At 35.4% G+C, this 22,505-nt stretch overlaps 1 protein-coding gene across 1 annotated transcript; it reads left to right on the forward strand.

Annotated features, from left to right (window-relative positions):
• Positions 1–7,553: 7,553 nt before the first annotated feature.
• Positions 7,554–21,970, forward strand: LOC116298707 (uncharacterized). The gene is made up of 21 exons (XM_089031301.1): positions 7,554–7,881; positions 8,895–8,960; positions 10,018–10,149; positions 10,487–10,531; positions 10,650–10,744; positions 11,716–11,976; positions 12,337–12,415; positions 13,146–13,245; positions 13,754–13,836; positions 14,158–14,256; positions 14,608–14,680; positions 15,136–15,253; positions 16,280–16,342; positions 16,624–16,675; positions 17,040–17,111; positions 17,711–17,824; positions 18,340–18,462; positions 18,555–18,653; positions 19,149–19,240; positions 20,201–20,308; positions 20,760–21,970. Exons 1-21 carry the CDS (start codon positions 7,774–7,776, stop codon positions 20,881–20,883), a joined length of 2,106 nt encoding a protein of 701 aa, XP_088887427.1. The 5' UTR covers positions 7,554–7,773; the 3' UTR covers positions 20,884–21,970.
• The last annotated feature ends 535 nt before the right edge of the window (positions 21,971–22,505 follow it).

Raw genomic sequence — 22,505 nt, forward strand, 5'->3', positions numbered from 1 at the left:
TAAACAAAGCATTAGACAAACTTCATTCCTTAACCATACTTATACTTGAAAAGACGGACATGTCTGGTCTGGCTCAGAGCAAAAGATCTCGTATATTGGATATTTGGCCAGGAATAACACTTGAGACAACATTGAGGAAAACGTATCCATGTACGGACATAAGAAAATAGTAGTTCTTGTTAAAGAAATTTCATTGGATTCATTTCTGAAGTTGACAGTCAATAACCCGTCAGCTCGATCAACAGCAAGAATTTCAATCTTTTAGATATTTGATATTTTTTTGTGTCCATTTTTTCAAACACCGATCAAGAACTGAATCTGATTGTTATATGTTCTTCAAAGAGCACTGATATATAAGATGACTTATGCGGAGAGAACAGTTTGCACAAATATTTTGTAAAAACAAGTTAGAAAGTTTTTCGGTTAGAACAGTGAATGCAATGCACAATTTCTTTCAGAAAAAAAAAACAATTTCTATGTTTGAAAAAGAAATTTGATTATTCAAAACGCTCATCAAAAAATATTATGACTGTGTGAGTCTACTCAATGAAGACTTAGATTATGATGAAAAAGAGATGAAAAAGTGTACGAACTTGTGTACAGTTGCGCGCTCACTTGTTCGTAGATTTGACTAGGAATATTACTTTCGAAACCGATATTAAATATAATTAATGATCTTGAAAAAACTGACGTTTATTGCATAGGTAAATAAAGGTTTTTAACACAAGCCTTAGCAGTTGATCGTCAATCTTAATCCATTAGCACAAGGGGAGCTTTCATCACTCCCTTGAGAAAACCAGTGCAAAGAGAACCTTAAGCTACTAAGCACAATAGAAAGAATTAACCTATTCAAAATTGTTGTTTTTTAAGAATATTTGAATTGATTATTACGGGAATATAGAAATTCCAATATACTGAAAAAAATGCTAGAAGTACTCTTCTATTAACAGGTGCCTATGGCCACTGAATATGGTTAGACGGACGTCATGACTAGTAAAGCTGGTATATAGTTTTCTTGGCTACCAGCTAATGCTTTCATGTGCAAAGTTCTATTGATGAAAACATGTGTTTGGTACTACGAAGGGACATTACGAATTACTACTAATATTCTACAATGGCCATCTCTCTGTTTTTCCTCATGATTGGATTGGTATGTTTGCTTACGATGGTTTTACTTTTCTGTGAATTTTCATGTAGAGGCGATGGCGACTCCAAACTTCAAAACGACCAATGCAATGATAACATGGTTAAAAATGATGGACAAGAAGCCATGTCAAATAATAATAATAGTGAGGAAGAGAGCTCGTGTCTTGTGACAGCAACAACGCATCAAAATTTGCCAAGTGTTTATATACTTCCTCGTCGTCCGAGTGTCAAATTCCTCGTTAGAAAAGAGTCGACCAACTGTAGTAACAATGCTTCATCGAGCCAGCCAATTTAACTACTATATATTCAACAGTACACTCCAGACCCGTTTTCTCACGAACCGAGTGCCAATTCTGTATTCTTAGCACTTAACGTAATGTCAAAAAGCCCAGTAACAAGAAAAAATATATATATTTATAACTTTATCGTATATTAGTAGCTCTCGTGGGTAACAGCAAAAACGATTAGGACATATATAGCACTTTGAAGCGAGAAACTATGCCCTATGGAACAGTCAGTGTTAAATGAATTTCAATAAACAACATAGAGTATGGCGACGAGAAAAATAGCTGCACAACGCAGAATAAATAATTTTAGTCTTTTCATGGTGTACTATTCTTTAAATATTTTCAAATAAATGTCAGCAAACATTGTATAAATACATCATAAAAAGAAATACGCCGTTGTTGCATCCAAAAAAAGAAATATATATATATATTTGTTTGAGACATATACTTATACACATATCTAATTTATTCAGTATATTTAATGATATGCAAAGGAGAAAAATCGCTTTATTTATTGTTTGTTTCATTCAATGACTGTCAAAATATTTTTTTCTTGTCTTTTAGATCGTACAGATTATAAATCAGTTGGTTTTAAGCGTTGAAAATGGTTAATTTGCATTATGCATCTCATTAGATATTTGTATAAATGTATAAATGTATACTACAACCTTTCTGCAATCAAGTGTATATATATATATATATATATATCAGAGAGTTATCAGTTTCCGTACAGGTAGTCTACAAGCTCGGAATTAGTATGAGAGAATGTATCGGGATGTTTCATTTTGTCGATTTTCGGCGTAAATGTCAAATGAACTTCAATTACGACGTTCAGAAACATTTTCCGTCCGGTTGAAAATAGTTATGCACTATGCAAAATCTCAGATACATTCTTTTATACTAATGCCGAGCTTGGGTTTCCTGTGGTTTACGTTCATTGCAGGGAGTGAGTTTTTGTTTTTGTTTCGTTTTTGTTTTTTGTTTTTATTTTATTAATTTATTATTTTTTTGTCAAGAATATCCATGTGGGATTGTAAAATGATTTACTGATATAGCTTTATGCCTCGGCTCACTCTTTTCCATTTGGGAACCTGAGGTGAATAATTGCTTTAGTATAGCTGCACAGGTGATTCTTTCAAAAAAAGGGGGGGGGAGAAGATAAAAAACACGATATTTTTCCAGTAACAGCAACAAAGCGGCTGCCCGCCATTTTGGATTATCACTGGAGGTGATTATCGTGTGATAATCTGAGTTTCTCGACCAATCAGCGAGATTTGCGATAACTATTGAGATTTTCAATAGTTACCTGTGTATTAATACTAAAGTAATTTAATAGTCCTCTAATGTATATTGTGTATTACACATATTATACACTAGAGACGAAAAATGCTTCGTGACGCATAATGCATCTTTTACTTTATGCATCTAGAGTAAAGACGGCCAAAATAAAAGACGAATTTGACGATCTGATGCCTGTCGAGAGCACGTGAAATGGGCCTGGCACTAGCATATTCAGTTAGACGAAAATTCCAGGTTTCGTACTTTCTTCGTCTGTTGCCCTTCTTTATATTGTCAGACCATTGAACTTTTAGACGATGACGAACTTCAATTAATTCGTCGTTCAAGACGCACTGAATCAAGTAGTGCTTCTGAACGCATAATGCGACTTCTGCCCGTCTTTATAACCGACGAACTTAGAGACGCAAAAAAGGACGCACTAAAAAAGTTTGCCCAACTTCGTTCAGACGTGATATGCGTCTCTAGAATAAAAACGGCTACTGTGTATCACACCTCACTAGTAGCATCAGCAAACAGCGTACTCTACTGAATGATGTCGAAACGTGCAGAGTGAAACATTGAGCGACAAGGAATTAAAGTGTTGTCTATAAAAGTAATTTGGATATCAGTGGAAAATGTACGAAAGAACAGCGTGATATGAGAAGGAAGAAGAGGAACGAGTGGAAATAAATTATTTGCAATTTAATTTTTTTAAATGTAATCCCTATACTACTAGTTCCCAAATCTTTAGATATTTTGGCACCTGGCTTTTGCAATCGGTTATATATACTACCTGTGTGTTGTTTTTGTTGTTTTTGTTGTTGTTTTTTCGTTTGTTTGTTGTTGTTGTTGTTTTTTTTGGTTTTTTTTTTTTTGGTTTTTTTTTTTTTTTTTTTTTTGTTTTTTTTTTTTTTTTTTTTTTTTTTGTTGTTGTTGTTTTGTTTTGTTTTGCTTTGCTTTATTTTGTTTTGTTTTGTTACGTTTCGTTTTGTTTTGTTTTGTTTTGTTTTGTTTTGTTTTGTTTTGTTTTGTTTTGTTTTGTTTTGTTTTGTTTTGTTTTGATTTTCTTTCTTTCTTTCTTTCTTTCTTTCTTTCTTTCTTTCTTCCTTTCCGCTTTCCATTGAGTGTTGACATAGTCGTAACGTTCATTGGTATAATTATGAAGAATATATAGAGGATATTACATGGGCGCGCAAAGATACGAAATTTATCTTCGAGTGTTGAAAAGATCTCAACACGAGAGATTTTCAACACGAAAAGATAAATATCGTATCTCCAAGCGCCCGTGTAATATTCTGTTTATTATATGTTTATCCATAAAATCAACTTAACAAGCTTTTTTTATTATAAAAAGTTTTTATTTATAAACAAATATCTCAATTACACATGGTAACGATATTTTCACATGTGAAAATAACATGTTATTTTCACATGTGAAAATATCAGTTTTTCGAAAATGAGAAATATAGGTATTTTATGGATAATTATATGATGAATAAAAATAACTGAGTTATTTGAGAAATTGAATTAAGAAAAAATGATTTCTTTGCTATTGATTGAATCTAGGCGAAGTATATTTACAAATATGACATGCATTTATATTTATTTCGAAATTTGCCTACTAACTAAGAACCTTGCACTTTGATTGTCATTATTTATTTTTGTATTATCGCGGAGTCACGCAGAAAAAAACCTCGTTCAATATGGCTATCGGTTATGCTGTAGCCGCTCGATCTTTGTGAAATATTTCAGTTATGAATCTCCTAAGTTACCGTCAAGTTTTATATATCTTGACAACGTTACATACACGAATATATAAATATATATGATAAAAAAACCCGACTTAGTTTTACATATGACAGGTGAATTCTCTTGTTTGCATTACAGCTGAAAAAGACTTTGCGGATATCTAACTTGTGATCATCAATTCAGATATTTAAAAAAGTGTTAACTCAAACTTCTCGCTACTGTTGATAATATGCCAAATATTTTTGAATAATTGGTTATATCTACAAAGTGTTAGGAGATTTTGGGAGCTTTTCTCTGATGAACAATATGTCAAATGTTCTTGAATTCAAACAGCATTTTTGCTTCACACGTATTTCTTCGCTTCGTGGTCCGTCTTCAACTATCAACAACTCATAAGTGTTCGTATTGTTGGCTTTTCCTAAAACTGCCAAGCAAGGCAATCTATCACTATCTTCGTCACCTCTTTTATTTGGATAATAGTTGATAACGTTTTCGTAAGAAGGCCCAAGATTGTGTTTCGGAAGTGAAGTAATTTTTTGTTTTGTCAACTGTTTGCGAGTATCCACACCATTTCTGTAGCTTGGCAAAGATATTATATGTGGCTCAATAGGTTTATTTGTCTTTCTTTTGACTAGATTATCTTTTGTAGTCTTTTCTTCATCATACTTCACTGGTTCAATAACCAATCTCTTTAGCTTCAGATTTCCTTTGTCTAATTTTTCGTTTTCTTCGCCTCTGACACCATTTTCTAGTTCACAGTCAGTGTCGTCTTCATATTCATTTTTCTTGCACTTCGCACATATTTCTTGCGCTGCTTTCACGACTTCATAAGCACTGATATCCTCATTCCCTGGCGGCAACATCGTTTTAGGAATCGAATACGCTCCGTAATCAAGTTCTTCGTCAAAACTCGATTCAAATCGCGAAGAGCCATCTTTCTTCTTGAGTACCGGTAAAAGGACTGTAATTGAACTGTCATCTTTTCGTTCTTCTTTAAATTTCGATTTTAGCGAGCTGTTTGCCCCAATCAAGCTTCCATAGTTGTTCCTTCGAGCATATCTACGACTTATTTCTTTCTCTTTCTCTTTTAGTTCCTTTATCTTCAAGTTCATAAGCTTCTGACTTTCCATTCTTGCTCGTCGTTCCTTCGCCATCTCGTGCCTATATCTCTGCCGTTGTATAAGAGATTCATTAGAATATTTCTGATAAACAGCCTTGCGAATGCTTAATACATCCAAATGGGGATTCATCTTCTTCCGATAGTTCTCCAATAAAAAGAAATAGTAATTATAGTTCATGTTGTATCGTACGATTGATGTTCGATCTCTAGCTGTAGTCAGCTCAGTGTGTTTACTATCAACCAAGTTGCAGGTGAATCTTTCAATAACGCAATGTCTTATAGGTTCTGTGTGTTTGTCACTAGATAACGTGCCAAAGTAAATTCAAACGAAACTTTGAAAACGCAACCCGTGTTTATTTGGCTTTGGCCAAGACAGAAAAACCTTATAGAATATAGAGGTTTGATAAAGAGTAAAGCAAATCCCAAAGCTATAACTTTATTTCTATGTCAATATAAGGTGCAAATAGTCTGATATTTTCTCAGCTCCTGGTGATAAAGCTATTGGTTGTAAGCTCATATTATGTTTGATGGCTATGAATATGATGAATAGCGAGATGAACTGGCATAGCAACTAAGGATGACAAACACGTAGTTCTTGAACTCAAACACTGCATGTGTTCGCATTATCTCTAATGACGTCATCTCGATATTCAGTCAGTGAAACAGTTACGTTTCGCGCATTTGAGGTGTACACAAAAGTCGAAACAAAAGTAAATTTTTGTACAATGAGCATTTATCAGGTACTTTTAAACTGGTAAAATAGAAAACTATCATAGCTAAAATTAGCTTTTTGAAGCTTGCAGTAAATGGGTTCAAAATTTGCAAAGATATGTTTTCTTGATAAGTGTAAATTTTATAAGAAAATGTTTTCTGAATGCAGGAACTCTGCCTTCGACGAATGTTTTCATGAGTAAAATTTCGATTTTTTAAGATTCATCTCTTATTAAAGATTTTCAACTTACTGCTTCAATTCAAACAAAGTTTTTCAAGCGTTCATTCCAGCTATTGTCATTATTTTTCTTTTTCATTGAGTTTTGGAATTACAAAATGAACTGATTTCAATTTGTAGAATCGAGTGGAACACAAAGTTTTACTTTTATGTAGCGTTCTTCCATTATAATATATAGACCGAGCGTCGAAGAACGGCTTTACATGGAAATAAAATGTGTAGAAACGAAAACTGAGAAACTGATACAAAGAATAAAAGGAAGGCACAAACATGAGAAAGTTTATTGAAAAACAAATTTCTAAGCTTAACTTGATATTAAGATTAACTTAATATATACATGACCGCTTGGAGATACAGATTTTATCTTCTCGTGTTGAGAATATCGTGAATCGTCCGCTACGCTCACTCGTAAGATATCACCTCTACACCCGAAAATAAAATCCGTTATCTCCAAGCTGCCATAACTGATATTCTCTATTTAAAGATTATCAATTATGAAGAAAAAGGAAAAGAAAAGTATTCTAAGTTACAAGAATAATAAAGTGGAGGGGAAGAAGTTTTTTTTTTTTTTTTTTTTTTTTTTTTTGAGGGGGAAATTAAAAATACAGCTTGAGAAACTGAAAAAAAAATGGGAAGAAAAGGATGGATGGATGGACGGATGGATGGATGGATAAAAGGAAGGAAGGAAGAAAGAAAGAAAGAAAGCCAAAAAATTTTCACGCTGGGAAGTAGGATCTTAAAAAAAGGCCGTGAAACGGGATTGGTGGTATACACACTTTTTCTCACTTTTACTTTTATTCATTTGTAATTCATTATGTATCAATAATTATATTATTATCTTTTTGCTCTTTACTTAATTTTTCTTTATATGCATACATATGTTATGAGTTTAAATAAACCGAGGGTAATCTATTCAGGACCCTCTTGTAGTAACGCTTGACATTCAGACAGTCACGCACCCTACTGTCACGAACATCACAAGTATGTCATGCTTCATACCATTTAGCAGCATGACGCGGTCCGTTGCCAACGAGAAGCCTTTCTAGGCCAAAACAAAAGGTTGCATGCAATGGACTTCAAAAGCCAAACTTTTCTGCCGCGATTATGAGGCGATAATGGCTAAATGGATTAACATCTTCATTAAAAGATCTTCTTTAAAGCAACCATAGTTGACTTTAAAGATACCTAAATGATTTGTTTGGATGGACACCAAGGTATTGACTTGAGGTAACAACCGATCAAAGATGCTCTTTAGCTCACCAATAGCCAGGCATAGGCCAATGAGTACCATTGAATTCGAACAACAACTGGACTATCTTTGTCAATGGCTGGACGCATGGACAGACGTTGAGGTAAATTCTAGTTTCAACATTATCGCAGTCAAGCAAAATTATAATAATCGCTATTGGTATTTAGCGGATTCATTCAGCTATATAAAACGCACACTAACAAGCTTCAGAACAATATTCTTTGTAACACGAGAGCCGAGCTGCACAATTTGAGCAACGTATAAAATATAATAAAAATCCAACTACGTTCACACAATTTACTAGTGTTTTCGTTTAAAAAGACGAGCGAAAATATTTAACCATATTATTTGTATAATTCTTGATTTTAATGAGAGCTCTAGTTAATCTCGTTTTAGAACACATTATCAATTATCTATTCATCATGCATATGTTAGCCATTTTTCATGTTTTTTGCCTTACATTAGGTCCTTTATTTTATAGGTTTTTGATATTTGTGTTTACAAATATGAAGTTTTTGATTTCTTTTAAGATTGAATATTTAGCGGGCGAAGGATATTTATATTTGAAGTAAAAAGCTAATACAAATTTTTTTTGTTTACATTTGAACACACCGTTCTTTTATCTCTCAATGACAGTAGATACAAAAAGTGTTCTTTAGATAGCAAGAAAGAAAATAATATGCTGAATCCGGTCTTTTTTGACATTTATAAAATGTAACTACCCGCTTCAAGTGTGTTTGCAACAATTACCTTATCTCTCGAGGGCTCAAAAAAAAACATAAATGATCTTTTTGTGTAAACAATACAAAAACATACGCCATTAAAATATAGAATTAATTATTAAGAACATGTCTTGTCGAGTTTCTGTGGAAAATTTCATACCAAAAAAGATTATCAATAAACAGAATGAACGATTGATTTTGTGTGTACGATTTGGGAAAAAAGGTACAATATGAACAAAATATTATGTTATGTTTTAAATTAGGGGTTTGTAAAAATCTCAAAGTGACTTAATATGAATATTTTTTTAAATATCAATTTTTGTGTTTTTTTGAAACCCAGATTAAATTTTCAGATGTTAAATATACTAATGTCAGTATTTATGTACTTTTTTAGAGATCTAAAATAATTGAGGTTTTGCTACCAAGATGTGACAGTGAACAAATATCATTTCTTTGGACAGTAAGTAATATCGTTGTTAAATTGATAGTATATATGTTATTTTTATTATGCTTTTGATTTCTTGTGAAAGGTTTTATTTTTTCAATTCTGATTCTTAAAGTATTCTAATTGGTTGAAATGATTTCTCCTCTTGTGATTGGTTCATAAGAGGCAGGTGACATGACATTCTTAACACTCTAGCCTGTGTAGTGTCCCTCTGGCATTTGGGAAGGGGGTGGGGGGGGGGGGGTTGGGGGTTTGGGTTCACACTCGTATGCATCTACACTGGTCAGATCTCTTGTGTCAGATTTTGTGTACCTTGATGTATTTTTTTGCACCATTAATATGTGCTGAAAATAAATAAACAAACAAATAAACTAAACTACAATAAGGTTACTAAGCTACTACAATCTACCATGAATTTCTGTAACATGGATTTAAGCATTAATATGAATTAATTGGTGTACTTTTGTGTAAGACATTACTTAGTATACTGTTTTCATTGCTATGTAGTCTACGATGGTAGTCTATTGCCCAATTTTTATGTGCCGATTGTACATTGTCTCAATCAGCTTGTAGCAATAAAAGCAGTGGTAAAAATGTAAACGTAGTAAATCCAGCTTTAGAATAATGTGCCATCCTCACAGATATTTATTGACTGGCAGTTGCCTTAGATACTTTAAGAAATGGCACTGTGTGGGAAGCACAGGTGGCATGCACTGCTAATGTGCCGCCTCTCACCAATGCGACCCGAGTTTGAGCCCTGCTGGTCTTGGTGTCATATGTGAGTAGAGTTGTTTGTTGGTTCTCTCCTGTGCTGCAAGGTTTTTTAATCCCTCCACAAAAATCAACTTCTAAATTCTAATTTGATCTACCGGCTGCCTTATCAATTGGGTTGCAAGGCCTGTTAGGCATTAAGCCATCCATTCAGGAGTGGTAAACACATTTGTTTCACCAAATGAATGTTTGTCACAATATATATATATATTCAAGGGATACTTTAATTAATTCTAATTAGTAGGAATTTGTTGATATCTGGTATGTATTAGTATCTCATATCATTCATATTATTTGACAGGTTGTGGAACCAACACTACACAGGGATTTTATGTACAGCTCACTAAATGCTTTTCCAAGAAGCTCATTCAACCCAGTATCAATACCAATATGCAGAGAGGTTCATAAGAAACTAGGCAAACCAAGATACAGGGTAGGCTATAGAAAGATGTTACAACTGACAATTAATAAAGTTATTTCAAGTTTGCAAAGAGCTCCAAGCAAGAGATATAATATATTCATGAAAGCATCATGTGATATAGGGCAGATGTTGTTCGTAAAGGCAGGAAATCATATTCTGGAAAAATATGGTTACAATCGCACATTCCAAAGTTGCAACTTTAACCACAATACAGAACATTTTAACAAATATTACAAAATGTGTATAATGTTACATTGTGCTTGAAAAATCTCCAAGGTATATTCATGAGGCTGCAAGAGTATACTTGTTTTTGTTGTTGTTTTTTTTAATGTTCTTTTTTATTTTATAGACATGGAAGCTTCATCGCCTTAACAGTACAATTCTACACGATGAGGTATAAACACAAATGAATTTGATCAAGTTAATATTTCATTTTGACGACGTCATTCTATTTTTTTGTAACCAAAAAAATGTATATATTTTTTATTAACAATTTATAAATATGTAATCAGGATGAAGTGAGGCAGTGGTCTGCAGAATCTGTTTTACCAATAGTTAAGACCCCATCAATACCAACTTGTCCGTCCAGGCTACTCAAACACCCTCAGTAAGTATTTATTGACATATTTAACTGACTTTGTAACTAATTCACAAGCTTGTGCCAATAATTTAACTATTACATTTATCTGTTTGCGATGCATCCATCCATCCTTCCATCCATCCATCCATCCATCCATCCATCCATCCATCCATCCATCCATCCATCCATCCATCCATCCATCCATCCATCCATCCATCCATCCATCCATTACCATTTATCCATCCATTACCATTTATCCATCTAATTGCCCTAATTTCACTATGACATCACATCAAAACAATCTATTGTTTAAACGCAAAGGATCATGGTCATCGGAGGGGGTCAAATCAATGCAAATTCACCAAAAATTGTTCTAAAACCCGTATCAATCCACAAAGAGAAGTAAAATAGCCAGCAAATGCTCAGAATATTTTTTAGTACATATTAACACATATAATATACCTGAAAACCAGGCCATTTTAGATTAAACTGTTTCGCTAGGAGCAAATTTTGTTGAATTTTCTATTGGATTTGGCGATTCTACCCTCCCACGTGAACAAGCAGTGACGTCATATTTGAATAGGGCAATTCCATCCATCTATAGATCTATTCCTCCCAGTTGTTTGTCTATCATCGATCCTTCTGCTCCCAACTATTTTTTTTACATTATTGCACTCCTCTTTCAGTCTCCCCTCCCACATCCATCCATCTAATTTCACATTAAGTTTGAACTGAAATTTGTTAATATTTAATTCAATTTTAAATATTTTTATATTTATGACCACAAGAATAAAGCCATATTTCAACAGAAACTATACTAACAGAGAGAAAAAGAGAGGAAAAAAAAGAAGTAAAAAAAACACACCAGAATTTGCATCATACTTGACATTTATGTATTTTCCAATTCGTCCATTAAAGATTCTACTGTAAACTGACCTGTTTCATATGTAAAACAAGAAGCATCAAGAAAACTACTAATATTTTTCTTGTTATAAAAGGTCACCGGAGAGACCTCTAGAGGCCAAAGGCTCCTGGAAGTGTCTTTCCACCTACTATGGTGTTCGTCTCCCCGGTATACAAACACCTAGTCCTACGCCATTGTCTAGGCTGTCTTGTAGATCATCATACTCCAGGTCAGCCCCTCCTTCCTTGGCCAAATCATCATCTCAGTATGCCGTAAGGAGACACATGCAAGATGAATATAAGGCTGTTGTTGACAATAGAACCCATGAGAAAACAGCTGATGATAGTAATACATGGTATGTGGTTGAACTATTACTAGCAGTCTATCCTTTCTCTGTTTTATATACTCCATCCTTATAATAGAGATCTGAACAACCCGAGATCTGAGATCCGGACAACCCGGATACTCTTCTCTTTCAAACCCCTCCCAAGAGCACTGTTGAATGAACGGAGGGGGGGAGGGGGGTTATGGTGTCTGAGAAATCAAAATTTTGCAAATATTTACATGGGATGATAAAGTAAGCATAAGGGTGTCATTTTTTTAATCGCCTAGCGAATTTCATTATATCCTTGATACAGTGCTTCCCAATCATACGCACGAAATGGTGCAATCTGTTATAGCGATATTGTTGACATTTATATCCTTGTTTATACAGGAGGCGGATCTATAAATCTAAATCGTGTCCCAGTATGCAAGTCCCTATCGGCAGAAAGTACCACAAGGCGAACAGACACGTAAGCCACTAGCTTGAGATCATTTGTTGGTGTCATGTGACGGGGGTATGGGTTGGCAGCGAACAAGAGCACTAGGAAATGGGGTTGGGGGGGGGGGGGGGGCAGCACATGGAAGGTGGTAGAATGAAAAGAAGGAATGGAGGGAAGAAGGAAGTATGGCCACGATTTCGTTGACGTCCCCTTTTTATTAGATATTCGTTGTTAATATGTTCAAAAGTATCGTTGTCTTACGGGATCCGATTTGAATGGAAGGGGTGGAGTTAGATACATGGCTCCCACCACTTATGGAAAAGTACTCATGGCCTTTCTCCTCAAATATCGTTGTCTTACGGGATCCGATTTGAATGGAAGGGGTGGAGTTAGATACATGGCTCCCACCACTTATGGAAAAGTACTCATGGCCTTTCTCCTCAAATAGATGTTTCCAAAAGTAAGAGTCAAATCGCAGAAATTAATGTACTGTCTGTTTCCATGTATGCTAAACAAGGTATTTGTTTATGGAAATAGTCACTACGAACACCCAGTGTCGAGCATTTTAACAAATCGCACACTAGAACCGTGAGCATTTAGATCAAAGGAGTATTACCAAATGGATGTTAAAATAATTGAATTTGACAATGGTGCACTAAAAGCCAAAACTCAGTGACTTACCAATAACAGAAACATGAAAAAGCTTTATAATTATTATAATAAAAAATAGCTGACGCCTATGTATTGGTCTTTGTGGCAGGTTCGATCATCGAGTGACCATGGCAACCATGTTCTACGGCTCGGTTCCCTTCCTGAAAATGCACAATGTGCTGTGCAGTGGTTTGAAGAAAAATGGAACAGTTAGTGATCCTAACATCATGTTTTAATATACAACTATTTCAAAAACGTTGTCGGTCGAAAACCTGAAATCTGAGACCGAAGTGAATTATGGATCGAAAGCTGGTAATTGTTTTGTGATTTTAAGTTCGCAACAAGTTATATAACATTATAAATATACCTACTTTGAGCGATGACCTGCGCTAACGAGTTGTCCGACCAAGTGTTTTTTTTTTTTTTTTTACGGGAAAAGTCTTAGTCCCCACAATTCTATTCGCGGTATCAGATTTCAGATCTCCGACCGACAATGTTTTTTGAAATTATAAAATCAATCAATTTATTCATCCATCCAGCATTCTATCCATTCATATCCACCCACCCGTCTGTCTGTCCATCCGTCCCTCCGCCCGTCTATTCAATCAATCAAATATATATCCAATATCATCCCAACAAACGTTATTAATCATTTATTAGCTTTAAAACCAACATACAATTATAAGCTAACATAAAGTTAAATCGATCTTTCATTAGGTTGGCAACGTAATCAATTCCTTCAGCTGTTTTTACGTGTGTTAGAGCCTGCTGAATTGTATCTATTGTCTGGACTTCTGGCGGTAAGAATCTTTTCAGCTTTTTGTCTTAAAGACAGGTCGCGTATGTTCAATGGAACACCACTTCCCATGTACACTTAGATGGTCCAACCTCCCTCCAGTCTACTAAACTAACACTGTTAGGGACTTTTTATTTTTATTTTTATAGATTATTATGCTTTTATTCATTTTTAGACTTATTGTTATGCGCATTTGAAAATTCCTTTTATTGATATTTTCGCACTATGAATTGATAAATTAAATTATTACTCTTTTGGAAAACCGTTCAAGGTATTTGGGAGGGGAGGTCGATTTGTCTAATGCTGTGTGTGTTAATGCTTCTAGGTTCGTCAGTATAGGGACTTTATCTCCTTATTACCAGAGCATTTGGCCTTAAGAATCCTTTCCTTGTTGTCTTCTCAAGATCTCCTTATCGCTGCACAGGTGAATAGAAGAAAATACCATAATCAAAGGCGACAGCTTTATTTATGTAATCTTGAATTGAACTTGAAAACCGTCTAAAAGTGATGTGCCAACGCTTGTAGCCTGCAAAGCAGACTGTTCTTGTTGGTTTGGGGAAAAAATAGGGTTTTGGGGAAATTTGGAAATTTGGATCGAGCGAGAATTGTTTCTTCCTCAAACCCATCACAAGAACGCCTGCTCTGCAGGCTACACCGCGTGCTGAAATATGTGTATACGGAAATATTGCACTGGAGGTTTTGCCAGTTGACTTTATTCTCGATGCAGTGAAAAATATTCATTACTAAGTCGGTTATACTTTCTGTTTCCCATAAGGTCAGTAAAACATGGCGTCGCATGGCGTCCAGAGATGAACTATGGCAAGCAAAATGCAAGAGAATACATGTTGGTAAGAAATAATAATCTATTTTGATTATTTCTTTCTTTTTCTTTCATTCTTTCTCTTTTTTTGTTTTTGTTCTTGCTGTTGTTATTTTTTTGGTTATTCATACGCCTAAGCCAAAGAGGCAAGAAAGAGCGATAGACATGCTTTTTACATGCAAACAATACATACGACAATATAACCAGGGCTAAAAACGGCTTTGATTTCATCGACAATATAGTTCCCGCGGCACTGTATTAACACTGAATTCAATAAGTTCTCTATACAAAATGATGTAAGATCAAGTTGGTATAGGTGGTGTATATCCCTTCCATTGAGACGGATAGACAAAAGATGTGGCGTCACATAACCGGTCATTATTTTTAATTTTTTTATTTTATGACGGTCACAAGTATTAATTTTTCCGGGCAAAACATTACACGCAGTGGTTTAGGTACATTCAACTTCTTTCTTACGAACAGGAATTCCTCTTCGAGTGCCAACCATCTGGAAAGATATATTTAAAGACAACTTGAATCTAAAACGAAACTGGGCCAACGGAGAGTGCAGAGTGACAGACATGACAGGACACTCGAAGAAGTGAGTGGGTTATGTGTGGTTCTTTGTGGCAGGGTTATCGGCCTGAAGCGAGGGGTTATGTGATATATATTTTATAACACACAAATTCAACATAACGTTTTTTATATAAATATTTCAGATATTGAATAACTGAACATGTGTTCGTATTATTTATTAAACTTAAGACTTTGGTTTTCTGGAAATAACAAGTGAATTAAAAACTATTTTAGGCTTCTGTAAAATGCAATAGAATTCTGATTTGCTTAATAGCGGAATATCAAAATATCCTGGCCTAGGTTTTGTTTGTTTGTTTTGTTTTGTTTTGGTTATTTTATTTTTTTATATATGTTACTTTTCTTTGTTTTGCTTTGTTTACTTTTTTAAAGAATAATGAAATAACAAGTGAATTAAAAACTATTTTAGGCTTCTGTAAAATGCAATAGAATTCTGATTTGCTTAATAGCGGAATATCAAAATATCCTGGCCTAGGTTTTGTTTGTTTGTTTTGTTTTGTTTTGGTTATTTTATTTTTTTATATATGTTACTTTTCTTTGTTTTGCTTTGTTTACTTTTTTAAAGAATAATGATATTTAATCATTAATTAATTATTAATGTAAAAGAATATTCCTTAATGATCTTCAGCAAGAATCAGAGCTGAGATACTTTTGTTGGTGATATATTTATTACTGAAAGAGAGTTATACACCTATTTCAAAAAACGTTGTCATCGCCAAGGGCGATAGGCAATAGGTCATTCCGACATGGATTTTTTTTAGGAATACAATGAACATCAAATCAGTCTCAACACGAAGGTCCATGTTCTTGACGAGAATAAGAAGCAGAGACACAGGCCATCCCAGCTATTCTTGGATCTTGGAATGACCTATCCCCTATCGCTTTTAACCTATTGCCTATCGCCTTTGGCGATGACAACGTTTTTTGAAAACACGGGCCTAATGCAACACCTCTCTCCCTTCCTTAGCTCAAACCTGATTTTCTTAGATTTTGCTCATTGACATTTGAGTGTCATTTCAATTGTTTTTTTCAGTGTGTTGTCTGTTTGCCAGTATTGTGACAAGATCGCAAGTGGAAGCCTTGACAAAAGTATAAAGTAAGTGGTTTGTGTAGGAGCCAATGCAGATTGCATTACTGCGGTTTTCGAAATTCTGCGAACTCAGATATTTCAACGGCTTGTTGTGAAATTTTTTTTTTTTTTTTTTTTTTTTTTTTTTTTTACTGCCGCCAGTCAAAAACGTAAAAGGTTCGCAGAATATCGAAAATCGCAGTTTAGTGTACCACTTTGCACATAAAACAGAATTATGCAGACCTGCCCCGGTCTTCCAAGGATAGAGTCCTTGCTTTGTAATTGTTTTATTCATTTGTTTATTTTAGAATCTGGGATTCCAGTTCAGGCAACTTATTAATGACTTTAAATGGACACACGGTAAGATTTATAAATCCATTTAGTTTGTTGCTACAAATGAGAAACTTTATGTAACAGATAAAGCAACTATAGCGGCCAGACATAACCCAAGCAAATTAAAATCCGGGACAAAATAATAAGTGGATCCTCATCGTTTTCGCGAAAGAAAACAGTAAATTTTGTTTGTGATGTAACAAATGTATTTTATGGAATATAAGCTCACATGCAGATTATTTTCTCAAAGCTGCGCATTATGTTTTTTGTTGCTCAGATTTGTTTTATCCTCCGGGCCGGGATAAGATATTTGGTTGGGGGACTTACCCCTTAACTAGTTGTTCAATAATAATTTAACTAATAATATGTTGTCTATGTGTGTGTGTGACAGAGAGGAGTTTGGAGCCTGCGATTTCTCTCCACAACAATACTAATCAGCGCTTCATATGACAAAAGCATAAGAGTAAGTATATATAGTCTATTTTTCGTGCAAAACATCGCGTAACACTCCCGTACCGAAATTATTTTATCGATTCTTTACCTCCTTGATGAATTTCCGGTTTTACACATTGATGTTATAAAAAATTTTGTTGGTCATCATATCATCATGATCATGGAATTACACCGAATATGCGTTATTATAAAAAAGTCTAATGATTGAGCCCGTTATGATGGTCTGATCTACTCACGATTGTAAACTGGTTGGCTGCATTGTGCTCCGCAATACCAGTCCAAAACATATCATGATATAACTAGCTAAAAACTAGTGTGAGCTGCGTCGGTGTTTCTGATGAAACAATAATGATGAAAAGGTAAATTATACACCGTGAAAAGATGAAAAAACTTACTGACGTTTCGGACGCTAGTCCTTCGTCGGAGTAAAAAGTCTAATGATTCATCTTTTCACGGTGTATAATTTACCTTTTCATCATTACCAAAACATATCATGAAAACTGGCACTTCTGAGATGTTTTATAGTATCAGCTTTTTCCTTACTATGAAGAAAACTACCCTCTCATTCCCTATTGTACAGGATTTTAAAATTACCTTTGATTTGCTTAGGTATGGAACCTTCGTACAGCTATTTGCTCAAGGATTCTTCTAGGTCACGAGGCACCTGTGTGGGCAATAGAAAGGAAAAAAGATATTCTTATCAGTGGTTCGGGAGATAAAACAGTAAGTTGCAATATCTGAGTCTAGGCATTTTATTCAGTTTACCATCGACCCGACTTCTAAAGTTTTGGATTTCCTGGGTGACCAAAAAAATGTAAGTAACGGTATCTGTATCATGTCTATCCAGGCATAAAGCCACTCCACCGAAACGTTCATACATACAAGTGCTACAGGGGGGAGGAGGGAGGGTGATGCCTCCAACTTCCATTTCCCTATCATCCCCCTCTCGCTGCAACTCTCTGCACGGAAGAATTGCATTTCCAGTTGTTTGAATAGCAAGAATAACGGTACTTCTTCACTTTTGCAGATTAGCAATTCCAATTTTGAGGGAAAAACCGGGTCGAGTTGGCATTGCAATGCATTGTTGGACTGCTTTTTAAGGGACATATTTTTAAGATGATGGCTATTTTGTCCCCGCCCACAGCAATGTGTTCCCTCTCGTGATCATTAGTGGAAGAGTTTCAAAAAGTTGTTGGACCATGAACTAATGATTTTGATTTTGTTGTTGTTTATTTTAGGCAAAGTTATGGAATATCCGTCAGTGTAAACAGCTTTGTACCTTATTTGGACACACGTGTTCTGTATTCTGTGTGGATCTAGATGATCAAGCAAAAACAGCCTTTACTGGCTCAGCTGACAGGGTATATAGTGAAAAAGCTTCACCTGTTTATTCATTCAATATGTCAAACGCTATAAGTATTTTTTATAATGTCTTATTTTATCAATACGATAGACTGTCCGTATTTGGGATGTTGCGTCTGGAGCATGCGTTGGAATAGTACACGCTGGTCACTCGTGTGCGTCTGCAGTCACAGCAGTCAGTTTTGATCAGGTAATCTCTAAAATAAACAGCATAATCGATTTCATGCTAGGCCTCAGAACTTTTCACTTCTCTGCAATCTTACTTCCCCTTTGCAGGAACTCTACTAAACCTCGATACTTTCCGAGGCCCCGTCCACACTATGCCGGGTAAATTTGAATCCGCAACTTTCACACCGAAACCGAAAAAAAAGTTTTCCGTCCTCACATGAAAACGGATAAAATGTTTCGCGTCCACACTAGTCAAAAAATCGTTTTCGGTGAAGAATTGTTCCGGATTCGCCCGGACTAGTGTGGACGGTAGGCCTAACCGAATAAATAAAAATTCGGATTCAAATTTATCCGGCATAGTGTGGACGGGGCCTGAGTCTAGGGGTGTAACATTGTAGTAGATATAGATGTATCGTTCAATTTCCCGTTTGTACGTAATTGATTCTTTCTAACTCCTAGAAAGTGTAAAATCCTCCTAGGCTAGACTATTTAATACTACTTGCTTTTTTCTTTCTAGGGACATTTAGCTGTGGCCACAGGTCATATTATCTCGTTATGGAATCTGACAACAGGCTCTTGTCTGCAGGAGCTTAAAGGCCATAAGGGGAGGTTAGAATAATTATTTAATTGTTTGTAGTGTTTAAAAAACGAGTAGGAGTGTTTTATCAGGTATAAAAGCACGAGGCGTAGCCGAGTGCTTTTATACCTGATAAAACACGATCTACGAGTTTTTTGAACTGCTTAAAACACTCATGAACAATTTATAAGATTTTGGTTCAACTGGAGCCACCATACACGTCACGAACATGGATTTTTATACTTCGATAGAGATTTGACGTCACGGGCATGCGCAACCAGATTCAATAGAAGCTCCCACACGTTGGATATTGCGTGCCAAGGCAAAGACAGGCACGTTATGGACTATGGCCTTGATGAAGCTCTATATCTTCATCTAAACTTGGATGCATACTTCATCCCGATGAAGTCATCCTCAGTATTCGAGTGGTCTTTATATAAAGATCACATGTGTCTTTATATAAAGACACATGTGTCTTTATATAAAATCACTTGAATACTAATGAAGAGGACTTTATCGGGTATAAAGGTTCATGCACGTGACGTGTATGGTGGCTCCAATTGGACCATAAGCCTATGAATTATTAATGAGTGTTTGAAATATTATTAACGTACTTCAGCGCAATACTTCATCCTTGAAAATTGCTTCTTCTAATTTCCTTCTTGCATTAAGTAAAATTCGTAACGCAATCATGTCATTCGGTGTAGTCGTTGCTCTTGTTGTTGTCGTCGCTGATGCTTTTGTAGTTGTTGTAACTAGTAAGCTGTTGTTGTTGCTGCTGTTGTTTTTATCCGCTTTCCATTGACCGGTATTATCTTGTTCGTGGACTACTACTGTAGCAGCATACCTTACATTCAATCGATTGATTACAGGAAGTTCTCAGTTCTCAGCTCTGTACTTAGACATGTTTCCAAAGGCAAAGATGTGCAACGTGCATGTCTGCGGCTTATTTTGGAGAAATGGAGAAATATTTTATTTTGCTTGTTCACCAGGATCGAATCCATACGACTGCGGTTTTTAATGGTAAACGGGAAGAAAGAAAGTGGATTGATTGTTAGCGCAGGAAAAGACTCTAAGATTAAGTACTGGGATATAGAAGAGTAAGTATGTTATCACGGAATGGAAATTATGGTGAAAAAGCTAAGCTTGAATAGAATAATTATCCAATTTGGTTACATAATTACGTGGCTGTAAGGCTTTCTGTATCGAGTGCATTTGGTACGAATAGCAACCCCATAAGTCGGAGCGTTTTGTCATCCATTTTAAAGCTGTTGAGTTTTCAGGGTAAAGTAAGGAATGCCGCCCTGACCCCTAAAAACGCCCCTCAAAACATGGCAAGGAGAATAAAGTTACAAGAACATCTACTTAAATTCATATATTATTTCCACTTTAATATGAGTTGGGGAGTCTTGGGTTATGCGTTAGTGTGAGGCGAATGCTCTCATTGCTTCAATACTCATGATATGTTTTATCCACATTGATGCATCTAGGACTCTGACATACTCTGTGATAATAATATGTTTAATAAGTCTATTATTGTTTCTCCTGCAGGGGCAAGTGTATCCAGACACTGACTGGCAGCAAAGATTCAGTCAACTGCATACATTTTGACGACACCAGAATAATCAGTTGTTCTTATGATGGGAAGATTAGAATCTGGGACTTTAATAAGTGAAGGAATTCTGGGATCAATCTATTGTAAAACAGCAGACAAAGTGGGCGCTTGTTTATAATTTATTTTCACCGTCCAGGCCTCAGCCTTGGTTAAATTTAGGTTATAGGAGGTTGGTTAAGTAATAGAGGAAGAAAATGGAAATGTCGGCCGAAAGAAAAGATGTTTGTCACCACTCTCTTATCTCAACAACTGCGTAAATTTGCAACTTTATTGAGGCCAATAACTAAGAATTACACGCCGCTTTCATAGAAAACGTTATAGAAATGAAAAGAAAGATCCAGGGGAAGGGAAGTAAATTGGGTAACTATAGCAACCCCCAGTTGAAAAATGATAAATTTTAAAGAATAAGGTAGTATCTGAAAAGCACACTGTGTTTCCTTTCTAGGTAATAGTCAACCCCCTTGAAATCGTTCTGTATATGCCTCTGAAAAAGTATTTTTTGGTACCGTGTCATACTGTCATAAGGCTATTTACCTCTAAACCGACAGACGTTATCCAATAAGAGACCATTCTTAGCTTAGCCAACGAGGACGCACTATTTGCATTAGTGTAATAGTTTGTTTATACGAAACCAGTAGAAATTACAGAAAAAGGACAAAAATTTAATGCGTGTTTGGTGGATGTGCCTGTGTTAAGCACGTTAGTTGGTACTGGGCCCAGTTGTTCAAAGCCCGATTAGTGCTAATCCTGGGTTAACTCTTAATATATAGAGTTAACTCTTAACCTATAGAGTTAATCCTGGATTAGCACTAATCCAGCTTTGAACAACCCGGCCCTGGAGGTAATCTTGTTAGCCATTTGCCGGATCTGTAGAAATGCGTTGCATTATGGGTCTGTTTTGAGGGACCCTTCATTAGTCAGTTGACATATTATGCTTCAAGAACCGAAACTAATCTGAAAATTAAGATACAACTAACGTTTTCCATCGTTCATTATAAGCAAACATCCCACCTCCCTCATGCAACACGTTCTGCAACTCCGGAACTGCTAACACGTTTCTTGGCTCCTGTCTCTCTTGTTTGTGTAACATGCCTATCAAGAGTTTTTATCAAATACACATGTAAATAAAATAAATTATATCACACTATTGACTTGTTAGATTCATTGGCATGAGCAGCAACAGTGGTGTGTGAAGGGATATGGGATGGGGGCGGGATTATAAACGATGGTTTTCAAGCATTCCCAAAAGAATGAAATGTGAAAAAAGACATTGCCTCCATATATTGGTGGTGTAAAGAAAGCTAATTTAAGAATTAATATTTTATTATAAGTACCACCAATATGACCGCAGTGACATATCGTGCATTATTACTGCCAACCAAATTCGAAGCAAGTTCGAACCTGATGATGATGAGGATCAAATATAAGAGTCCACGTTTCCGCTGAGCTATGAGTACGTCAGAGGAAATATAGATTAGAAATTACGTTCTCCTCTTCCTCCTCCTTCTCTTCCTCCTCCTTTTTCATTTTCTATTTTTATTGTCGATATCTTATTTGAAATAGTTTGGCGTTGAAAATTGGCGATCACAAATTAAATGCTTGCACTTTTTAATAGCGCAGCGCAGCCATGACGTCATAAAAACGAAGACAAAGGCGAAATTCGGACAAACAAACTTACAAGT

Source organism: Actinia tenebrosa, unplaced genomic scaffold, assembly GCF_029948245.1.
Source record: "Actinia tenebrosa isolate PJP-AT-01 unplaced genomic scaffold, QUT_ActTen_1.0 PGA_scaffold16__25_contigs__length_10494907, whole genome shotgun sequence".
Classification (NCBI taxonomy): Eukaryota; Metazoa; Cnidaria; class Anthozoa; order Actiniaria; family Actiniidae; genus Actinia; species Actinia tenebrosa.

Bases quoted from the DNA above. Each gene is read 5' to 3' on its own strand.
- LOC116298707 (XM_089031301.1), top strand. From the start codon at position 7,774: ATGCTCTTTAGCTCACCAATAGCCAGGCATAGGCCAATGAGTACCATT. The intron at 16,676-17,039 runs GTAAGATTTATA...TGTGTGTGACAG, and splicing joins TGACTTTAAATGGACACACG to AGAGGAGTTTGGAGCCTGCG. The intron at 19,241-20,200 runs GTTAGAATAATT...CTTGTTCACCAG, and splicing joins CTTAAAGGCCATAAGGGGAG to GATCGAATCCATACGACTGC.